At 44.9% G+C, this 17472-nt stretch overlaps 1 protein-coding gene across 3 annotated transcripts in view; it reads right to left on the bottom strand.

Annotated features, from left to right (window-relative positions):
* CYB561A3 (cytochrome b561 family member A3) overlaps nt 1-17472 on the bottom strand; it is a 244171-nt gene that overhangs the window by 2441 nt on the left and 224258 nt on the right. For all 3 annotated transcript variants that reach the window (XM_078680631.1, XM_078680632.1, XM_078680633.1), the window contains exon 5: nt 13767-13929. In XM_078680631.1, coding sequence (XP_078536757.1) covers nt 13767-13929 — 163 coding nt within the window. The remainder of the gene's footprint in view (nt 1-13766; nt 13930-17472) is intronic.

Below are 17472 nucleotides of genomic sequence, written 5' to 3'. Positions count from 1 at the left end.
AGATCTTACTTTCTGTAAACCGGCCTTGAAATCTTCTTCTTATCTTGTCACAATTGCTGTTCCTTTATACACGTCAAATGTCAAGCTTCTTTTTCCATGGGAGATTGGTGTTTACCTTTCTTTCTGTGACTTCAAAGTGAGTGTTTATAGAAAAGCAAGAGGAATGCAGATTACAGTCCCCATGGAGCCCGCTCATGCCTATTTTATGCTCCAGTTTATGAGGCTGTAACATAATCCTTAAAACAGGCCTGCAGTTAGGAGGTGAACACACTAAACATTAATGACGAGGTTCTTATATCAAGGCACTGTTGGCTTTTGCTTAATGTCACCCTCTAGGTAATGGTTAATGATCTTTCTGTTTACAGCCAGTGGGTCAGAGTACCAAACCCTTTTAATAATATCATACATTGTCAAGCCAAAAGATGAAGCCTACACAACTACAATTATTGAGCAATAGCCTAAGAATGTACAACATTTACAGTAGCCAGTGGCGGCTGGTGAGATTTGAAAGTGATGGAGGCGTAAAATAATTATTTACTGCACTGCAGCGAGCGAGCCTGAACAACCTACGGAGGGCTGATATTGCACCTGGGACCTGAATAGGGCTGTGCCTGCCTTCCACAATGCTGGCTCCATCCCCTGTGGTGCGTCTCATGTAACTGCCCTGCACTGCACTGTGAAAGGAGAGAAGGAGTCATGTCAACAAAGTGCTCCAGGGCTGTGCCTTTCCTCCACAATGCTGACTCCACCTCCTGTGGTGCGTCTGATGTCTCTGCCCTGCACTGTGAAAGGAGAGAACGAGTCATGTCAACAGAGTGCTCCAGGGCTGTGCCTTTCCTCCACAATGCTGGCTCCACCTCCTGTAGGGCGTCTGATGTTTCTGCCATGCACTGTGAAAGGAAAGAAGGAATCATGTAAACAGAGTGCTCCAGAGCTGGTTTGGACTGGGCAAAGGCCCCTCTGCCCTCAGGGGACAAAGGATTTTAGGGTAAATGTATTGGGACCCTGATCCCAAGAATTTAGATCACTTTTGGACAACAACAAGAAACCTTTGCTGAGGAGTGGAACCAGAGAGACTGAGGACAGACTATCCCTAAGCTGAAGTGCTGCTTGGGGCATTGACCTGCAGTGGTTGCCTGACTGCCAAAGAAAGGAGAGAGGAACTTTGTGTACTTTTCATCAACTTGTAAGGATCTCCAAGGGCTAGGAACAGAGCTTGCCTCCTGCTGAAATCTCAGGGACAACAGACTTCACCCACCAGCCCCCCAAGAGTTTTCTTGAAGTGCCTGCAGTTGTGCTGGACTTTTTGAGGACTTGCGTGTCGCAAGGAGCTGGAAGCGCGACTCAAGAACATGAAGCGGTTCGCCAAACTGCCGCTTCACAACACAAAGCGCCTCGCATCGCTGGCGAAGAGGATCGACATCGCAGCAGACGCCGCCGCATCACCGGGAAGCATGTCGCAGGAGAAGAGTATTGTTCCTTTTTTCACTTAAAGACACCATAAACAGTGGGTGTATTAGCATGACGTGACCAAATCTAATATTGAGTCATGAACATACTACATATTATAATATGCATTATATTCTCCCTTTAGGACTTCAAGGAGCCTCGGATACTTTAAAATATTTTTAACATCATCACAATTTCTCCTTATCGAATTGGAGAGCAACAGTCCATTTCACACTTACCATACAGGTCGGTGTTATAGCCATCATCATTATTTTTTAGAGTAAGCTTAGATTATGTGGCTGATTTTGATACATTATAACCCTTGTATGTATGTGCTAAGCCCAAGAGGATGAACATGGGAGGAGATTTCTCCTGCCCTTACGACAGGAGATTGAAGACACTCCTGTAGAGTAGCCGCTGCGATAATGCTTAACAGTTTGATTGCGAGTATGAGTGATGTAATGCCTGCGTGGTGTAAGTGTATACACAGATGGTTGGCAGATCAAGTCATGGACCCCTATCAACAATTATGTAATCACATTTTGTATTTATTTCTCTCCCTTAGTGGATACATCTTGATTTTTATGTTATGAATTGATTCTTGGATTAGAAAGATGTTTTTAAAGATTTGTGTATAAATACATGATTGTGATTCTTTGTTTACATTTGTGTTTTAACTAGGTTACGTGAATTTGCACCAGAATTTAGATAATAAGAGAGACAGTTGTCATTCTTGTCTTGATGAAGGTGGTTTCTGAATAATCTATTGCCACCGAAAAGCGGCAACCCCCCTCGTGTCTTTTTGGTTATTTTCACAGAACTTTCCATTCCAATCTCAATATTCATTGATAGATTTATTTTTAATTGATTGATTCACTTGAAATAACCACTATATGATGATGTGTATGTTCTTCACATGTCTTACTGGCTCTTGTGTATTGTAATTTGTAACTTTAAATTGCGATTCTATTTCACATCATTGTATTTTTATATGTTTCTAGAAATATTTTTTTTAATAACATTTTATTTTTATAAACTCATTGAGTTGTTCACGAATGTGCTTGTAGTTGTTCCTTGGGGCCCATAGTTTGGGTTTATGTTATCTTGTACTTTCTGTACCCTATCTCTTGGTTCGTGGGGTCACTCGCTTTTTTCTATATATGCCCTGGATAAAGTGCAGTTCAAAGCTTTCCCTCAGCCGCAATGCGCATATGATGTTCAGACTATGATCCAGATGTTTCAGCCTCGTTCCTGGCTCTCCATAAGTGTTTCTGGTTGACTACATCAGGTGGACATGCAGGCTCTTCAATGGAATCTAAAGTTCAAGTGGGCTCAGCATCAAGAAAGTTTACTGGATGCCAACCAAATTACAGAAGAAATGCTCATGATTTGCAGTGGTGGCTGCTCAAACACAATTGGTCCAGTGGAAAGCCCATCTCCCATCCCTGCCTAGAACTGATGGTGGAAACGGATGCATCACACTGGGTTGTGGGGGGGCGCATCTGGGGTAAGTGGTAATCCGAGGACTCGGGTCTCCAACAGAACCCCAGCTCATTATCAACCTGCTGGAGCTGCAGGCCATTCGTCTGGCTCTGAAGGCATTTCTACCATCTATCAAGGGGAGGCAGGAGCAGGTTCTATTAGACAACACCACCACCATGTGGTATTGCAACAAGCAGATGGGAGTGGAGTTGTGGGTCCTGTTCCAGGAAGCTCTGGTACCTCTGGGAGTGTAAGGGCATCAGGATGTAGACCATTTGGTGGGATCTTTGCATGCCAGAGCGCATGAGCTAAGCTGGCAACATCTGGCAGATCATGAATGGTGTCTATATGTCTATATCCCATCTTCTCACCACCCTCAAGCATGTGCAGTGTCAAGCATTTTGCATGTTGGAATTGCCATATGCCTTCCGGCGCCGCCCCTGCCTCTCCTTCCCTGAATTTCTAAAAAAGGTCAGGAATGGCCAGGCCCAAGTCATCCTAGTGGCTCCAGATCGGGCCAGGAAGATGTGGGAACCAGAACATCTGGGCAAGAGCATCTGTCCTCCGATCAGGCTTCCACTAAGGAAGGATCTTCTGTCACAGCAGAGGAGCAGTGTTCTGCACCTGAACCTACACAATGTACACCTCCATTGCAGAGGTAGACCTGCACAGTTGATTCAGTTTGATCAACCACCTGAAAGTCCTCGTTGCTGCCAGACACCCTTCTATGAAGTAGATCCGGGTGCTGGGACACTGTTGTGGCCTGCTGTGGTAGCCATGAAACTGTCCCTTTACAAGCCATGCTGTTGGATGTTCTTTTGATTGTTTTGTCTTTGGCCCAGCAAAGCCTTGCAGCAGCAGCAGCACCACCACTATTGAAGGTTATTTCCATGAAGGGCTATTTGTTGGCATTGTTAGCCTCTTTACGTTTGCCAGCCCTACCATCCTTGTTTAAACAACTAAGTTGAGTAATCTATCACCCTTCCTGTGTTCTTTACCTCCCTTCCCAACCCCTAAAAAGAGAATGGTTGTCTGGACCCGGAAAGGGCTTTAAGCTCTTATATTGGTCATACCAGAGAACAGAGTATGCACAATCAGCTTTTATTGGGGTTTATCCGGGGCAAAGAAAGGGGAGGCAGGTATAGAGGACAACGCTGTCAAGGTAGACTGTCCTCTGCATTAAGATCTGCTACGCACTTGCCAAGAAACAACTGCCGGAAGGTCTGAGAGCCCAAGGTACCATCAATAAGGCTTCTGCCTTTGTGTTTGCATGCATGGCACCTATCCTTAACCTCTTACAAGGAACAGTGGTCATGTGAGACTCTTTTAGAGAGGTAAACATTCCTTATTATTAATGGTGACCCACTACCATACAAAAGTTATGTATCTCATTTAGTGAAGTTGTCAATCATGCAACTGTAATTAATACAACAAGGCCTATTTCTTATGTACTTAATATATATATTCTCTTTATATGATTTCATGTAGGTTTACAGCATAGTGAGCTAACTTTGCAATCTAGTGCAGACAATGTATTGTGTGAAAAAGTGCATAAGTGAATTATGTAAATATAAAAACACAGCTCTGTTGACAATCCCTGGTCGATGTAACAATCTTCACAAAATCCTGTTCCTATTTGGTATTCCTCATAAGACAAAGTCCTTATAAACCGAGGGATGTGCTGTTGACATTTCAACCACAATCAAACTTCTAGGGTCTTATCAGGACAAGTCATCTGACTATCGAAACCCCAACGGCTCACTTGAATATACCCCCCAATTACTCCTATTCATATATTCAACTCTTATGAGTACAAATATTTGTTTGAGTTCATCCTTCTGGCGTGAGGAGGTACCGTGGTAAAGTTTCCAGTTCCAGTCTGATCACTGGGGAGTATTCAGAAGGATGAGCAATCTGCGGCTAGATAGCCTCTCTACCAGAAAGAGTGTTAGCAAATATAGTGAACCTGTGCGTTAAGCAAACACTTGGATTCGTCCCCAGGGAGGGTATTACTGACACAGCTGGGAGGGTAGTCATAGTGGCAGGTATACTCAATGCACAGCCGATTCTATTGGTGAATATCTACGGGATTAACATCGATCCAAATTTTTTGGGATGAAGTAATGCTAAAGTGTGGTAGCTAGAGGGACTAGCCCATCTTATGGGGAGTAGACTTTAACTTGATTGTTTGAACTGTATGATACACTATCTGGCGCTCAGACAGCCCTGCAGGGTGGCTGAAACATATAATGCATCTTTATGGTAGATGTTTGGAGAACTATACGCCCATCAGACACTGAGTTCATGTACTGTTCCTCAGTTCATGATGCATTCTCACGCGTCGACATGCAGCCATTAATGCAAGAGTGCAGGAACTGGATATTTACCCAAGGAACACTATCAGAACACTCCTAGTCAGTCTCACTATCGAGGATCCGCCCCTACCCTTCCCCTTTATAAGTTGGCTTTTGAAAGGCACAGAACTTCAAGACAAGGCATTTTGCTCTTAGGTCAGGTCAACAATAATAGACATTTTCATGCTGAATGAAGGGTGAGTTGCTGAGCTTGCCACATTATTGTAAGTAATCATGGTATATATTAGAGAGGTATGTACATCGAAAGGATCAGGTATCCTCCAACCACTCCTTGGCACACTTGGACTCCTTAAGGGCGAGATCAAAACGCTAGAGAATACATAAGCTATCACTAAACCCCTATCTATACTTCGTACACTTCAGGATAATTTGAAAGAGTTTCAGAAATCAGCAGATCGCTAGGTTCTTTACCGGAGGAAAGACTTGAGCGCTGACTTGTTTGGGGAAGGAGACAGGGCAGCCAGAATCTAGACGTGGGTGATCAAGTCCAATCTAGACAGCAGCCGTAAAGCAACCCTAGCCACAGACACGGGGGTGACCACCTTTACCAACTCAAAAAGTGGATGCTTTTAGGTGATGTTATTCGTGTCAGTAAACATCCAAGGTCCAAAGTGACAAATATGTCATTGCTGACTATCTAGATAACATTGCCCTAGGATGGATTGAAGGGGAAACGAGGGAGTTATTAAATTCTCTACTCAGCCTTAGATGTTAACAGCAGTGGCGTAACGAAAGTTGAGGGTGCCCCCCTGCAAGGTACATCGAGGGGCCCCCCCGCTCTGGATTTAATCCGGAGCTCCGTGGCCTAAGTACTGTGCTGGGGGAGCCCCCTGCAGCCTGCCTCCCCCCAGCACCACAGCGGCTGCGGAGGCTTTAGTTATGCCCCTGGCATGGTACCTTGTGCTGAACTGCATTCCCTTGCTATTGTACTGCCTATGCTCTCTTAGCATTGCAATTTCCCTCCACCATTTTAACCCATGACATGCACCCCTCAGATCTTGTACTGCTTCCTCTTGAACCCTGTGCTTCAGACCTGACCCTGCACTGCTCTATGCACCCGCAGAAGCAAGGCAGGTGGTCGTGCCTTCTCCTTCATTGCAGCCAAAAGCTAGAACAAACTCTCTCTACATATCAGGACTGCCACTCCACTCCTCGACTTCCGCAAAAAGATGAAGACCTGGATGTTCAACTAGGAGCACCTCTAGACCTACACTCCTGCTCTGGTGGCTGGATAGCCTCACCGGTGATAAGCTGCGTCATATAAATCTACATAATATAACACCATGCACAGACCTTTTGAGTTTGGCATTGCTTTTAAAGTTGTGAAGTACTAAATACATGCAATAGTACCTGCATTTTGCCTCACAGAAATTCTAACGTGTAATTCATGTTCACAATTAGCCTCTGCTAGGACAGAACATCTGTTAAAAGACAGCCTTCAAACATCCAACTGTTAAACGAATTAGCTCATTCATTAACTGAAAGCAAATGGCCCATTAAGTTCTCGGTTGTGGAAAAAAAATAACTACGCATTAAAAAAAGAAAGTTAAACAAACCATGCCTTTATGGAGAAAACAATTTTTAAAACGTTGCCAGGAATCAGTTACATCATGAGATAAACAGAGGCTTCATATTAGTAGGAAGAAGTACAGTGCGTGAACAATGTGGCAGTTGTGGATACTTTCAAATTCCAAGACACAGCCCTCTGCATGATTCTCTGCTGCACGAGAACAAGAAGTAAAGCCTGTTGCTCCCGGCTCATCCCGCAGACACCTCGGCTAGATTTGGATGCAGCATGTTATCTTTGCACTTTTGAGCTATAGCGGCCGTGATGATGCAGTCAAACTTTTCAAACTTTTCTGCCTAATCATTTTAAACGATTCTCTAAATTCAAGACCTTAGATTTTCTCCACGACAAATGAGACGGGCTTAAGAGACGCGCGGCATTCATTTTTCATGAATCAGCCATGGTGGGTTTGCATTCCTGGGTAGAAGAAAGAGTGAATATCGAGTGAATATCGATTTCACACTCGGTGAACTGCCCCACCTACAGATCCGAGCGAAAACAGAAGAAATTTATCAGCAGCTTATTGCCAGGCATGTGGCAGTCCTCCCTCTGCTCTCACTGTAACTGACTGGTGGAGATATGTATCTTCACGGTGTGATTGTGCAGAACCGGGCCTGGTGCCTGGGACCTATATTACGTTTGGCTTTTAATCTCGGCCTGCCCGCCCACTGCCCATGATGATGCATCATGATGCATCCCTCCCCTTCCACCCACTGGGTTTGGCACAGCCGAAGACTCACCTGCGCGGGCAGCAGACAGGGCAGCAAGTCTAGCATTTAGAAATAATTAAAGTATGGCTGGCGTGGCGGTCGCCATCGCACGCACGGTGCCTCTCAGTCTTTTCTGGCCTCTGGGTTGCACCATTACGTTTTTTTGATTTTACCAATGATTTAATTCATGAAGACAAGTCTCTAGAGCCGGCGTATGCTAACCTACCTATAATTAATTACGTATCCTATCCCAGACAGTCACGGTTGTGATGCTGGCTCAGGCTCTGCCTCTGCTGAGGGGGCCCCTGGAGCACGCCCTCACACCCTTAAATGTATGAAGTCTAGAGCGAGGGCACGAGGCAGCGTATGTATTATAAGTTACGTAACCCCTGCCTATCTATCAAAATCCCAGACGCCCGGTCACAGATGCCTAGTGCTCCCTGGCTCCGAGCTGAGGGGGCCCCTGGAGCGTGGGGCCCCTGGAGCGCAGGCCGCGGGGCCCCCCGCAGTGCGGGGGCCGCGGGGGCTTGTGTTACGCCCCTGGTTAACAGTGTAATTGTGAGCCTCACTAGTGGAAAGACCCCAGGGGGAGATGGTTTGCTCACAGAGCTCTATAAAGAATACATAGAGACCTTCTAGCCCCTAGGTTTCTGGAGGTGTATCATGACACTATCGCCAAAGAGCAGTTGACTTTAAAATCTACTGCTTTTAATACACATGCTGGGAGAAAGATTCTCCCTTATATTCCCTTCTCCCTGTGGAAAACAATGGTAGTATCCACCATTTTATCCAGAATCGATTTTTGCAACGCCGTCTATCTGGGAATGGGTGTTGCCAAACTAGATAAACTTCAGACTATCCAGAATGCGGCAGACAGAGTTTTGCTTGGGCTGCCTAAGCATCAGCCAACATCAAAAGCGATAAAGAATCTTCACTGGCTCCCGGTACGAAGACGCATTGAATTTACATCACTTTGCCTGGTGCACAAAGCTTTGTTTGGAACGGGGGCCGAGGATGTGCAAGCTCTGTTCTCACATTATTTCCCTCCCCGGACTCTAAGGCCATCCACTCTTGGCCTTGTACAAATTCCAAAAATAAAAAGATTACGTTGTGGGGGAAAGCGGTTTTCCTTTCTAGCGTCCAAACTCTGGAACACGCTACCAGTACATCTTAGAAGATTACCCAACAGACTGGCATTCAGGAAAGAAATCAAAACATGGCTCTTTTTTCAACACTAAAGTATGCGTTTATGTCCTAGCTCGTCTCTACCACAGCGCCAAGACGCCTCCGCAGTAGTGCGCTCTACAAATACCGTCAGTCAGCCCAGTTCTTGAGAGTTGTAGCATTACTGTACACCACACCTTGTGCCATGATCATGGTTATCGTTACCAGCATATACTGTGAGACAGTAGCCATCTGCAGGGGCATGCATCAGGGCTGCCCCGTCCTTACTGATTTTTTTTACTTTCGATTGAATGACTTGCCTGTTTTTTACGTGGCCTCAATGCAGACTGAGGGATCTATATTAGTTGACGGACCCTGATAGTGTCCTTATATTCAGAAAATGTATTATATATTCAGAACCCTAAAGAAATTCTTCCATCAGTTATCAGAGATGTTGTACAGTTTGGGGGGTGCTCAGGCCTACAAATTAACGTGGGACAATTCTGAACTGACATCACAGAATTAACTTTCACAGAATACTCCCTAAAGTGGAGCATAGGGGCAGTGGAGTACTTGGGCATTTACATTAGGCAGGATATCCTAGAGCTGCATAGACACAACTTAGGAGCAGCACTTGAGGCTCTAATGACACGGGTTGAGCAGTAAATAAGGCTCTCTCTTTCTATTCTGGGTTCTATTTCTAGCATCAAGATGACAGTGTTACCTATATTTCTGTATTGACTAATATACATATACCAGTCAATTTTTTTTAAAGAAATGACAGCAAATACGGAGCCGACTGGCATGGTGAGGTTAGCGACCACAAGTGAAATGGGCAATTCTTACGAAGCCTATGCATGATGGAGGCCCCGCTGTTCAAGATTCCCAGTCACACTATCTAGTGTACAAGGAGCACTATAATAAATATTGGATCCCTGGCATTAAGATACTGATACGTGCAAGGATTGAAAGCACAATGACGCGTCCTAAATCCCTATTAGCTATGGTCTGTAAACAACCCTCAGTGACAATAGATCTTATAGACGTTGTTGAATGGCTTCACGAGCATGATGGATAATGTCAAAGATATTTGATTGCAAGCTGCTGTACTACCCGCTCTTGCCAGCACTGCTCAATCCACCTACGCCTCAGGAACTGTCAATTGCAATTCTAGAAAAGGTGACAAAAGGTATGGAGAGTTCATTAGTCTCCCAGGGTTTCAAGTAAAAGGGCGGACCTCGCCTGTGGTCACTATTTATTTTACCAGCTAAGATCTTTAGCAAAGCAAGCATCCACAGACTTCCCAAGGCCATCTTCTGAACTTATATTTCTTAAATGTATTCTTCCAGCGGAACGGACAAGTCCATTTTCTTTTTGTGCTGATGTTATAGTGGGCACAAAACCACTAACACTAGGGAGGAGGTTAGAGTGGGAAGCAGACTTGAGAAGGGTCCGATCTCAGAAAAATGCTGGTTCTATTGCTGTGCAAGGGTTAAAGATGCTCCAATAACATACATACCTAAATGAATTCAATTTAAACATTGCTTTTACCTTATACCCGAGCACATAGCCAATCCACTCTTTGCAGTGTAGTGAAATGTAAGAAATGTGGTATGTCTATTGTTGGCTCTTTCCATGTGGCATGGTCCTGCACCAAGACTTAAATATTGGTCTAAAGTGTTTGAACTGCTGAATACTAAGACTGGGGCACCACTCGTTTCATTTTTGGGAGCCACCACCGACCTGCACACAACCAATGGATACAAGATGATAGATTGTAGAGACCAAGTTGAAATATATATTATGGATCTGCATTCTAGGTCTTGTCCTAGGGATATCTGATAGAGACTTCTAGCCACAGATTCCTTACCTTAAAATATTCCTCGGGTGTCATACAGAAGTGGCGTGCGACTGCCTATGTAGACCATCCCAGCACGCTGACCTCGGTTCCTTTATTTACCCCCCACCCACAATCAGCGCGCATCCAGACAAACTACACACAGGCATTTTTGGCTGGCTTTTTTTTTTACATTTTGTCGATTTTGACTAGTATGCCTTTTTAGGTCGAGCCTGTCCCATTCCGCAGGAATGGATAGGATCGAATTCATGTCGGCAAAATCCTCTTCAAACTAAGGGCTTTCAGCCCGGCGTTTTCTTGCAGTTCACGTGAACATGCACGAGCATTCACCAGGGCTTCTCCTCCCCTAGCAGCACTCCTCCCACACCAGCAACTCCCCCCTCCCACACCAGCACCTCCCCTCTCTCTCCCCGCAAACACAGCCTTGCCGTAGCAGCACTCCTCCCACACCAGCACCTCCCCCCTCCCACACCAGCACCTCCTCTCTCTCTCCCCGCAAACACAGCCTTTCCTTTCATTTCTCCTCCCCCTCCCCAGCCCGTAGCAGTTGCCGTAGCAGCACTCCTCCCACACCTCCCCCCCATCAGAATGACTAATACATCTCGCTCACGACGGCTAGGTTTAGAGAGCCAGTCACGGCCCATTCACGCATCACTCTTCTTTTCCTTCCATCTAACTGAAACCAAACAAAGGCTCCGCAGAACATGACTTGTGAACATGGCAGCGGGGTTACCTCATCCGACAGGAATCCACTTTGCTGCACTTCCAATAAACACGGCTACTTTCCCTAGCCCAGACTTCTATTCTCTAACAAGAGCTAACACATGTCTGCTGTGGGGCCGGTTATCTCATGTTTTTTCCATTGTCACACACGCTTCCCGAAATGTTTTAACAAAGCTTTGTTTTCTAGTGATAATGTAGAGTTTGTGCGTGTTTAAAATGTTTGTATTTCATGTAATTGTTGAAATAAGCGTTGTGTTTGACTTTTTTTTCTGTTTTTAACTTAAGTGTGCTCACACTGATTTATCTATACGAAAGAAAGCTTTTCAAATGCTTCGAAAACTCGTCATGAAGGGCTTCCTTTTCCTGCTCTTCTTGACTATTCTTGGAAGTGTGGCTTTTGCCTTCAGGCCCGTCGAGTCCCGTACACGGCCCTTTCTCATCACACTTGAGGTCGGGCGGACGGGCTGGAGTCTCAGATCTTCCTCCAAGTCTTGGTGCCAGCCACGGCTCTTCAGATGGAAGCACACATATTAGACGGAGCTCACCCCTGCGCCCAAGACGCTGCAGGCTGCACCGCACGCTTTTCAAACCACACCGCATGGCGCGGAGAATACACATTTATTCAATGTATTCATTTAGTAATGCTCTGCAGTATACCGAAAATCAGCTCCAGCGGGTGACTGGGCGTCCTGGATTTTTGCCAGTTCATGATAGGACGTTGCCAGTTTCATAATGCATTTCATATGTAGCACTTCATGCCCCGTTTATGCCGTTTCTAGGCGCTGCACATCTCAGCAGCAATTATCTTGTTACAATTCCAAAATGGCAGCAAAGCAGCAAATGGTCTCACACAGTCCTACTCAAAGTACGGCACAGGAGCCCTATGCAGCTCTCCTGACCTTTGCTTGCAGCCCCCAGCAGAACCACTGCACTGGGCTGCTGTTCACTTAACCAAGTAATACCATTCAGGAAGATGTGCAATAAACAGGCCAGTATTTATTTACACTAACTGGAGTAACAAGCATTGGCATAGCCAATAGGTCTCGCTTGTGGGACCTTATAAGTATTTTTTTGTTTTGCAGCACAATATCCTTGTAACTAAATACTTATAAGGTCCCACAAGCGAGACCTATTGGCTATGCCAATGCTTGTTTCTCTTGCTATTTTCTAGAGATATCCCCAAAGAAACCTACTGGGTTTAACCCTTATGGTGCGTGTCACAAACAGATGTCTGACTGACCACCACCTGATCTATCTGTGGAGTGGGACCACGACTCCGCACCCTGTGTGAAGTGCAAGTCATTAACCCCAAGGCCACTGCAAGCGGCCATGAAGCTTTTGGTCATTTGCTTGTGCAACTCTGTGCCCCTGCTGGTCCTGTTCGCAAGAGTGATCTAGGGACTGCTTCTAAAGTTGCTTGCGTTGATGTTTGTCGCGATCCCGGACTTATATAGGTATGTCTAACATGTGGAAGTTCAATTCAATCCCATTTTTCGGATGATGCGAGGGAACAACGCCACAGATCCAGGTTTTGCTCCCAGGTTGTTCCTATGGAGCATGCATCTGACACTGGGTCTGCTACGTGCTTCCGAGTCTCTCACCCCACCCAACTACAAGAATGTTATGAGGCCATGAACCTCATTTTGAGGTACTTGAACCCTTTTGGAGCGCCTTCGAGCCCAAAAGGTTCAGAAGGGTCTACAACTGGGGCTCTGCCGGCGGGAAGCCCCTTGCCACCTGGCGGGTCAACCTTCGACACCAGTCAGGCCCACAGGATCCGCTGGTGGATTGTCTGCAACTTCGCAGCCTTCACTGGGGACGGTTCCAGTGGCACCGTTCCTAGTGCCACCAACGCCCATCTGTAGTGCCAATCCCATCATGCTTCCTGTCTCCAATACGGAGCCGGACCAGCATCACTCGACGCAGTGTCGACCAGACCAACACGGTCTAAATCGGAGATGGAGCCCTATTTTCATGGTGGGCCCTCTGAGGAACCCAAATAGGTCTTTCTGTGAAATTGGAAAATTCATGCCAAATCATCTCAAAGAGAGTATTTTTTCAACAGTCATCTATGATACAGAAATAAAAAAGATCTTCTTGTAGAGGAAAGGTGCTTGCCTCTCTTTGAATGGAGGTTCTATGCCTCTCTGATTCAATTCAGATAGAAAAAAATAAATGATTTAACAGGGAACTGCTACCTGCATCTGACTGATCCCACTTGCCAGACTTCATAATGACTGGAGGCCAGGAAGACAAAATTGAGAATTGCACAAAAATCACAGAACCCTTAGAAGTGGTGGTGCAACATAGGGTTGATTATATGTAATATTTTTAAGAGTTCTGGGGTCCAGCATGACTTGAAGGATTATCTTGTTACGATCATAATGAAGATACCCATCATGGTGGGGTACAATATTAGATATGAACTTTCGCCTTACCTGTCTTGCTTCAGAGATATGCCGATCAGGACGTTGCCAGGACGGTCGAGAGAGCATCCACAGCACCAGTAGTCCGAAGACCCCAATCAACAAACCCAAGCTATTGGCGAAGAGTGCCTCAGGTGGCAGTGATGAATACCCAGCTGTGTTGTTGCTTGGTTTCCTAAAAAGTTACAATGAAGAAGAAGCATTTATTAGATCAGGCAAAATCATGCACAAACAAAGAGTCACTGCTTGTATTTACCAATTCTACCTCTAAAAGCAGGCCCTAAGCTCCATTTATTTCCTTTAAGTCTTTATTTTGACATCCACAGCCCCATTCTCTGTCCTTAATGGGACAGCTTGTTACATGGGGAATAATAAATACATCTCTGAAGGTCCAAACAGCTGTACTACACCATAGCCCTCATCGGACTAGCCATTTTCCGCCATTAGGGAAGGGGGTCATTCTATACATCTGCTGTTGTACAAGCGCATACATTGATGGTTTCCTACTTTAAGTGTTATCTGTAGAATTACCTCCTGCTAGTCTCTTCCTTGCTCACATTCTAGGGCTAACTTATATCCTAACTAGTAGCCTAGTTTTAAGAAATTTATATGAGGAAGGGCACTCATGCCAGAATATGACCACCCTCTAGCAAAGTTTGCATTGTTGTAGTATTCTGGTAGGAGTTTGGATAACCATTTACTTTGATTGCAGAATATCTTCAGCTTGAGTGCCGTGAAGGAGTTTCAGAAGTTTACTTCCAAAGAGGTAGAAGTGAGTAAATACCTATTTTCACAGATTTCTATTTGCACTGAACTGTTTCTTCTAGAAAAATCCTTCCCTCTGGCAGGCAAGGACTTTCTGAATGGAGACTAGCCTGTATAAGCCCTGCTTCCTGGATAGTTACCCTCATAGTGCAGAAACATAAGACAGACAATTTATTTTCCTGGAGTTTACTCATCCTTGAGCTGCAAGGATGCCATAACAAGGTGTTGTCAGAGTCAAAATTGGCTACTGGTGCCCTTTCATTGTTGCCTGATCTGGAAATCCTTGAGATCCTCCAAGAAGTGCCACCAAGAGCTTTTTATTTTAAATTCCAGTGTCCTCTAGTGCTGGTATAGATACTCAAACATAAGGTACCATGGACATTCAGGGTGCAGCAAGGAGGAGGGTTTGTGCTCCATTGAGCCTCACAAGGGTCCAACTGTAACAATAATGTACAGATGAGATACGGTCCGAACTGCAAATTCGTACTATAAGTTAGTAAACAGCACCTCTCGATCATGAATTCTGATTCTTCTGAGGGGTAAGTGGGCTGTTGATGCTTCCTAACCTCTGACCTATTTGGGAGGAAGGGGTGAGTTGGATAAAGCATAGAGGACAGAAGATTGTTCTACGTTCTCTACCAAGGAGAATGGCCAGAGGGTCATTTAAGCAGGTTTGTCCTGAGCTGACCTTGAGGGAGGGGACAAATAGTGGCCCGCTATGTCACAAGAATTCAGATTTCTGAATTACCTTTTTTAAATTTCTCCTCCAAGAACCAATCTTAGGAGTCCAGAGCATCTTAATAGGACTGTCCTTAGACAATCAGAGATTAATTCTGGTTATCGATTTGATGTCACTCAGAACACCTGGGTGAGAAACGTCCTCATTATCCATCTAGAATTCTATATGTTCTGCTGAACATGATGTTCGCCTCCCTTCCTGCAGGTGAGAAAAGGGTATCTGTACATGTCTTGATCAATGAACTGCAGTCTTCATGAAGGCATTTGGAACAATACTGAAAGAGGTTAAGTGAGAAACTCTGGCTGTGAAAAAGATCATTTATCGTTTGGGGATGTCACTTCTGGAGAATAAGGCTTGATTAGTACATTTTCAAGGTACGCCTTGTGAGTTAGCCTGGTAATACTACTGGTATATTGCTGGTAGCATGGACTTCCAACTTTGGAAGGGTTTCATCTTCCTCCCTCTTATAAACTTCAGGTACTTCCTCCGACAATGCCTTAAGGCATATGGATATATTAATCTTGGTGTTATAAAGTTCCAGGGCTTTAAAAATCTGCAACATTGTTACTATTTTGATATTATACTTAAGCACAAATCGGTCAAATCCATCCTACTTGGGAACCAGAAAACAATTCAAGTCGCAGATTTCTTTTCAATTGACAGCAGGGTACCAGGTCTAGTATTTCCTTTTGTAGCAAGATATTTGTGTGGGAGGGGAGAGGCGAGCAGGGTAGGAGAGATGGGTGGATGTTTTGTAGTAAAATGGAAGGGGTTCTCCTTACTCGGAGGACGAATTGGATCAAAGGGGTCTCTTACCACTTTTAGAAACATTGGAGATCATGCTTCTGTAAGATCAATAGCCTGGTTAGTTGTCTTAGGTGATATAGCCTCTCAGCCCAACAGGCTAGACATACTGGGGTATATGCTGCAGCCGTGGTGAAAGGGTTTGTCTGAAGAAAGATTACCTATTGCGGGCTTGACCTTTTTTATTTATTTATACGTGACGGAACCTCCTCACCGGGGAGGCACAACGTCCACATGAGTGTGCTCTGGCTCTGATTTATTTCAACCTTTTGAAAAGTTATCAGCGTTTTCTTTAACAGTTTGTAGCAGTGAAAAGGCATGTCCTCTTCTGAAGCAGCAGTTGCGCTCTACAAATATATCTTCCTTCATTTGTGTCCATTCCTTGCTATTAAACTGGCAGAAAACCCAGAGGCATGCAGTTGTATGTTGTTATTATTGCTTTTTTCTCTCTCCTTTCACTTTCCCCCTTCTTTTCTCTCCTTTCTTGACCCTCCCTCGAATGTTGGGAGTCAGAACATTCAATGTGACAGTTGGACCGCATTCGAGGTTCTTTGAGACTTACAGTCACAATGATTTTCGTCTGCTGAATACACTCCACTATTTGTATCAGTATGCTGCTTTCTTTCACGATTTTTGAGGGTATAGGCCTGAGGCCCTCTTGTTGCCGTGGACGGTGTTCCCTGGTACAACCCTTTTCAGTAGCGGTTTCTATCTGCTGCATCTGCATTCCTGCTGAGGTTCTGTTTCAAGTGCATGTTCGCCATTCCTGTGTGAAGAGTAAATACGCCAGTTTGCACTAATGTCTGTGCCGTTTGAGCTTGCACCACACCCATAAAGAAGTGCAATATTTGTTCCCAAACAAGACAAAAGTGACTGTGTCATGCTCGGATAAGTTACCTGTTCTCTTTCTCCCATATAGTGTGGAAGTACCAGCATAGCCTGCAGAAGGCACTCATGGCTCAGAAGGACAAACTGCCAATGGCAAAAAAAATTCTACTTAGAATACCCATCTTCTTTGGTTGCCTCTCAAGTGCACAGAAGGGAAGACTTCTTTTTTTCAGAGTATGTTCGGACCACCAAGTTCTGCATGGCGGGATGGGCACTCAGAGTGAGCCAGCTTGTTTTTTACATGACCTGTGTATGGATTGTTCGAATTTAGTCACATTGCCATATTGGGGTCCAATGGAGGGTCAGTCCACAGGTGATCTTTTACATGCAAGTCACTATGAAATGTGGGGCCTTAACAGCTTTCTGAATGGACCTTGCAAATGAATTGTAGTCCTCTGAAGATGGAACACAATTTTCGTGAAATGTCCACTCAGGGGAGACATGAAACCCACTGAAGTTTTGCAGTTCAATTAATAAACCCATGTATGAATTTTTAGGATGTAGCAGATTCTCTAAGGTCTA

Source organism: Lissotriton helveticus, chromosome 3_1, assembly GCF_964261635.1.
Source record: "Lissotriton helveticus chromosome 3_1, aLisHel1.1, whole genome shotgun sequence".
NCBI classification, from domain to species: domain Eukaryota; kingdom Metazoa; phylum Chordata; class Amphibia; order Caudata; family Salamandridae; genus Lissotriton; species Lissotriton helveticus.
Note: the sequence above shows the minus strand (reverse complement) of the source record. Positions and strands in the feature narration are given on the sequence as shown.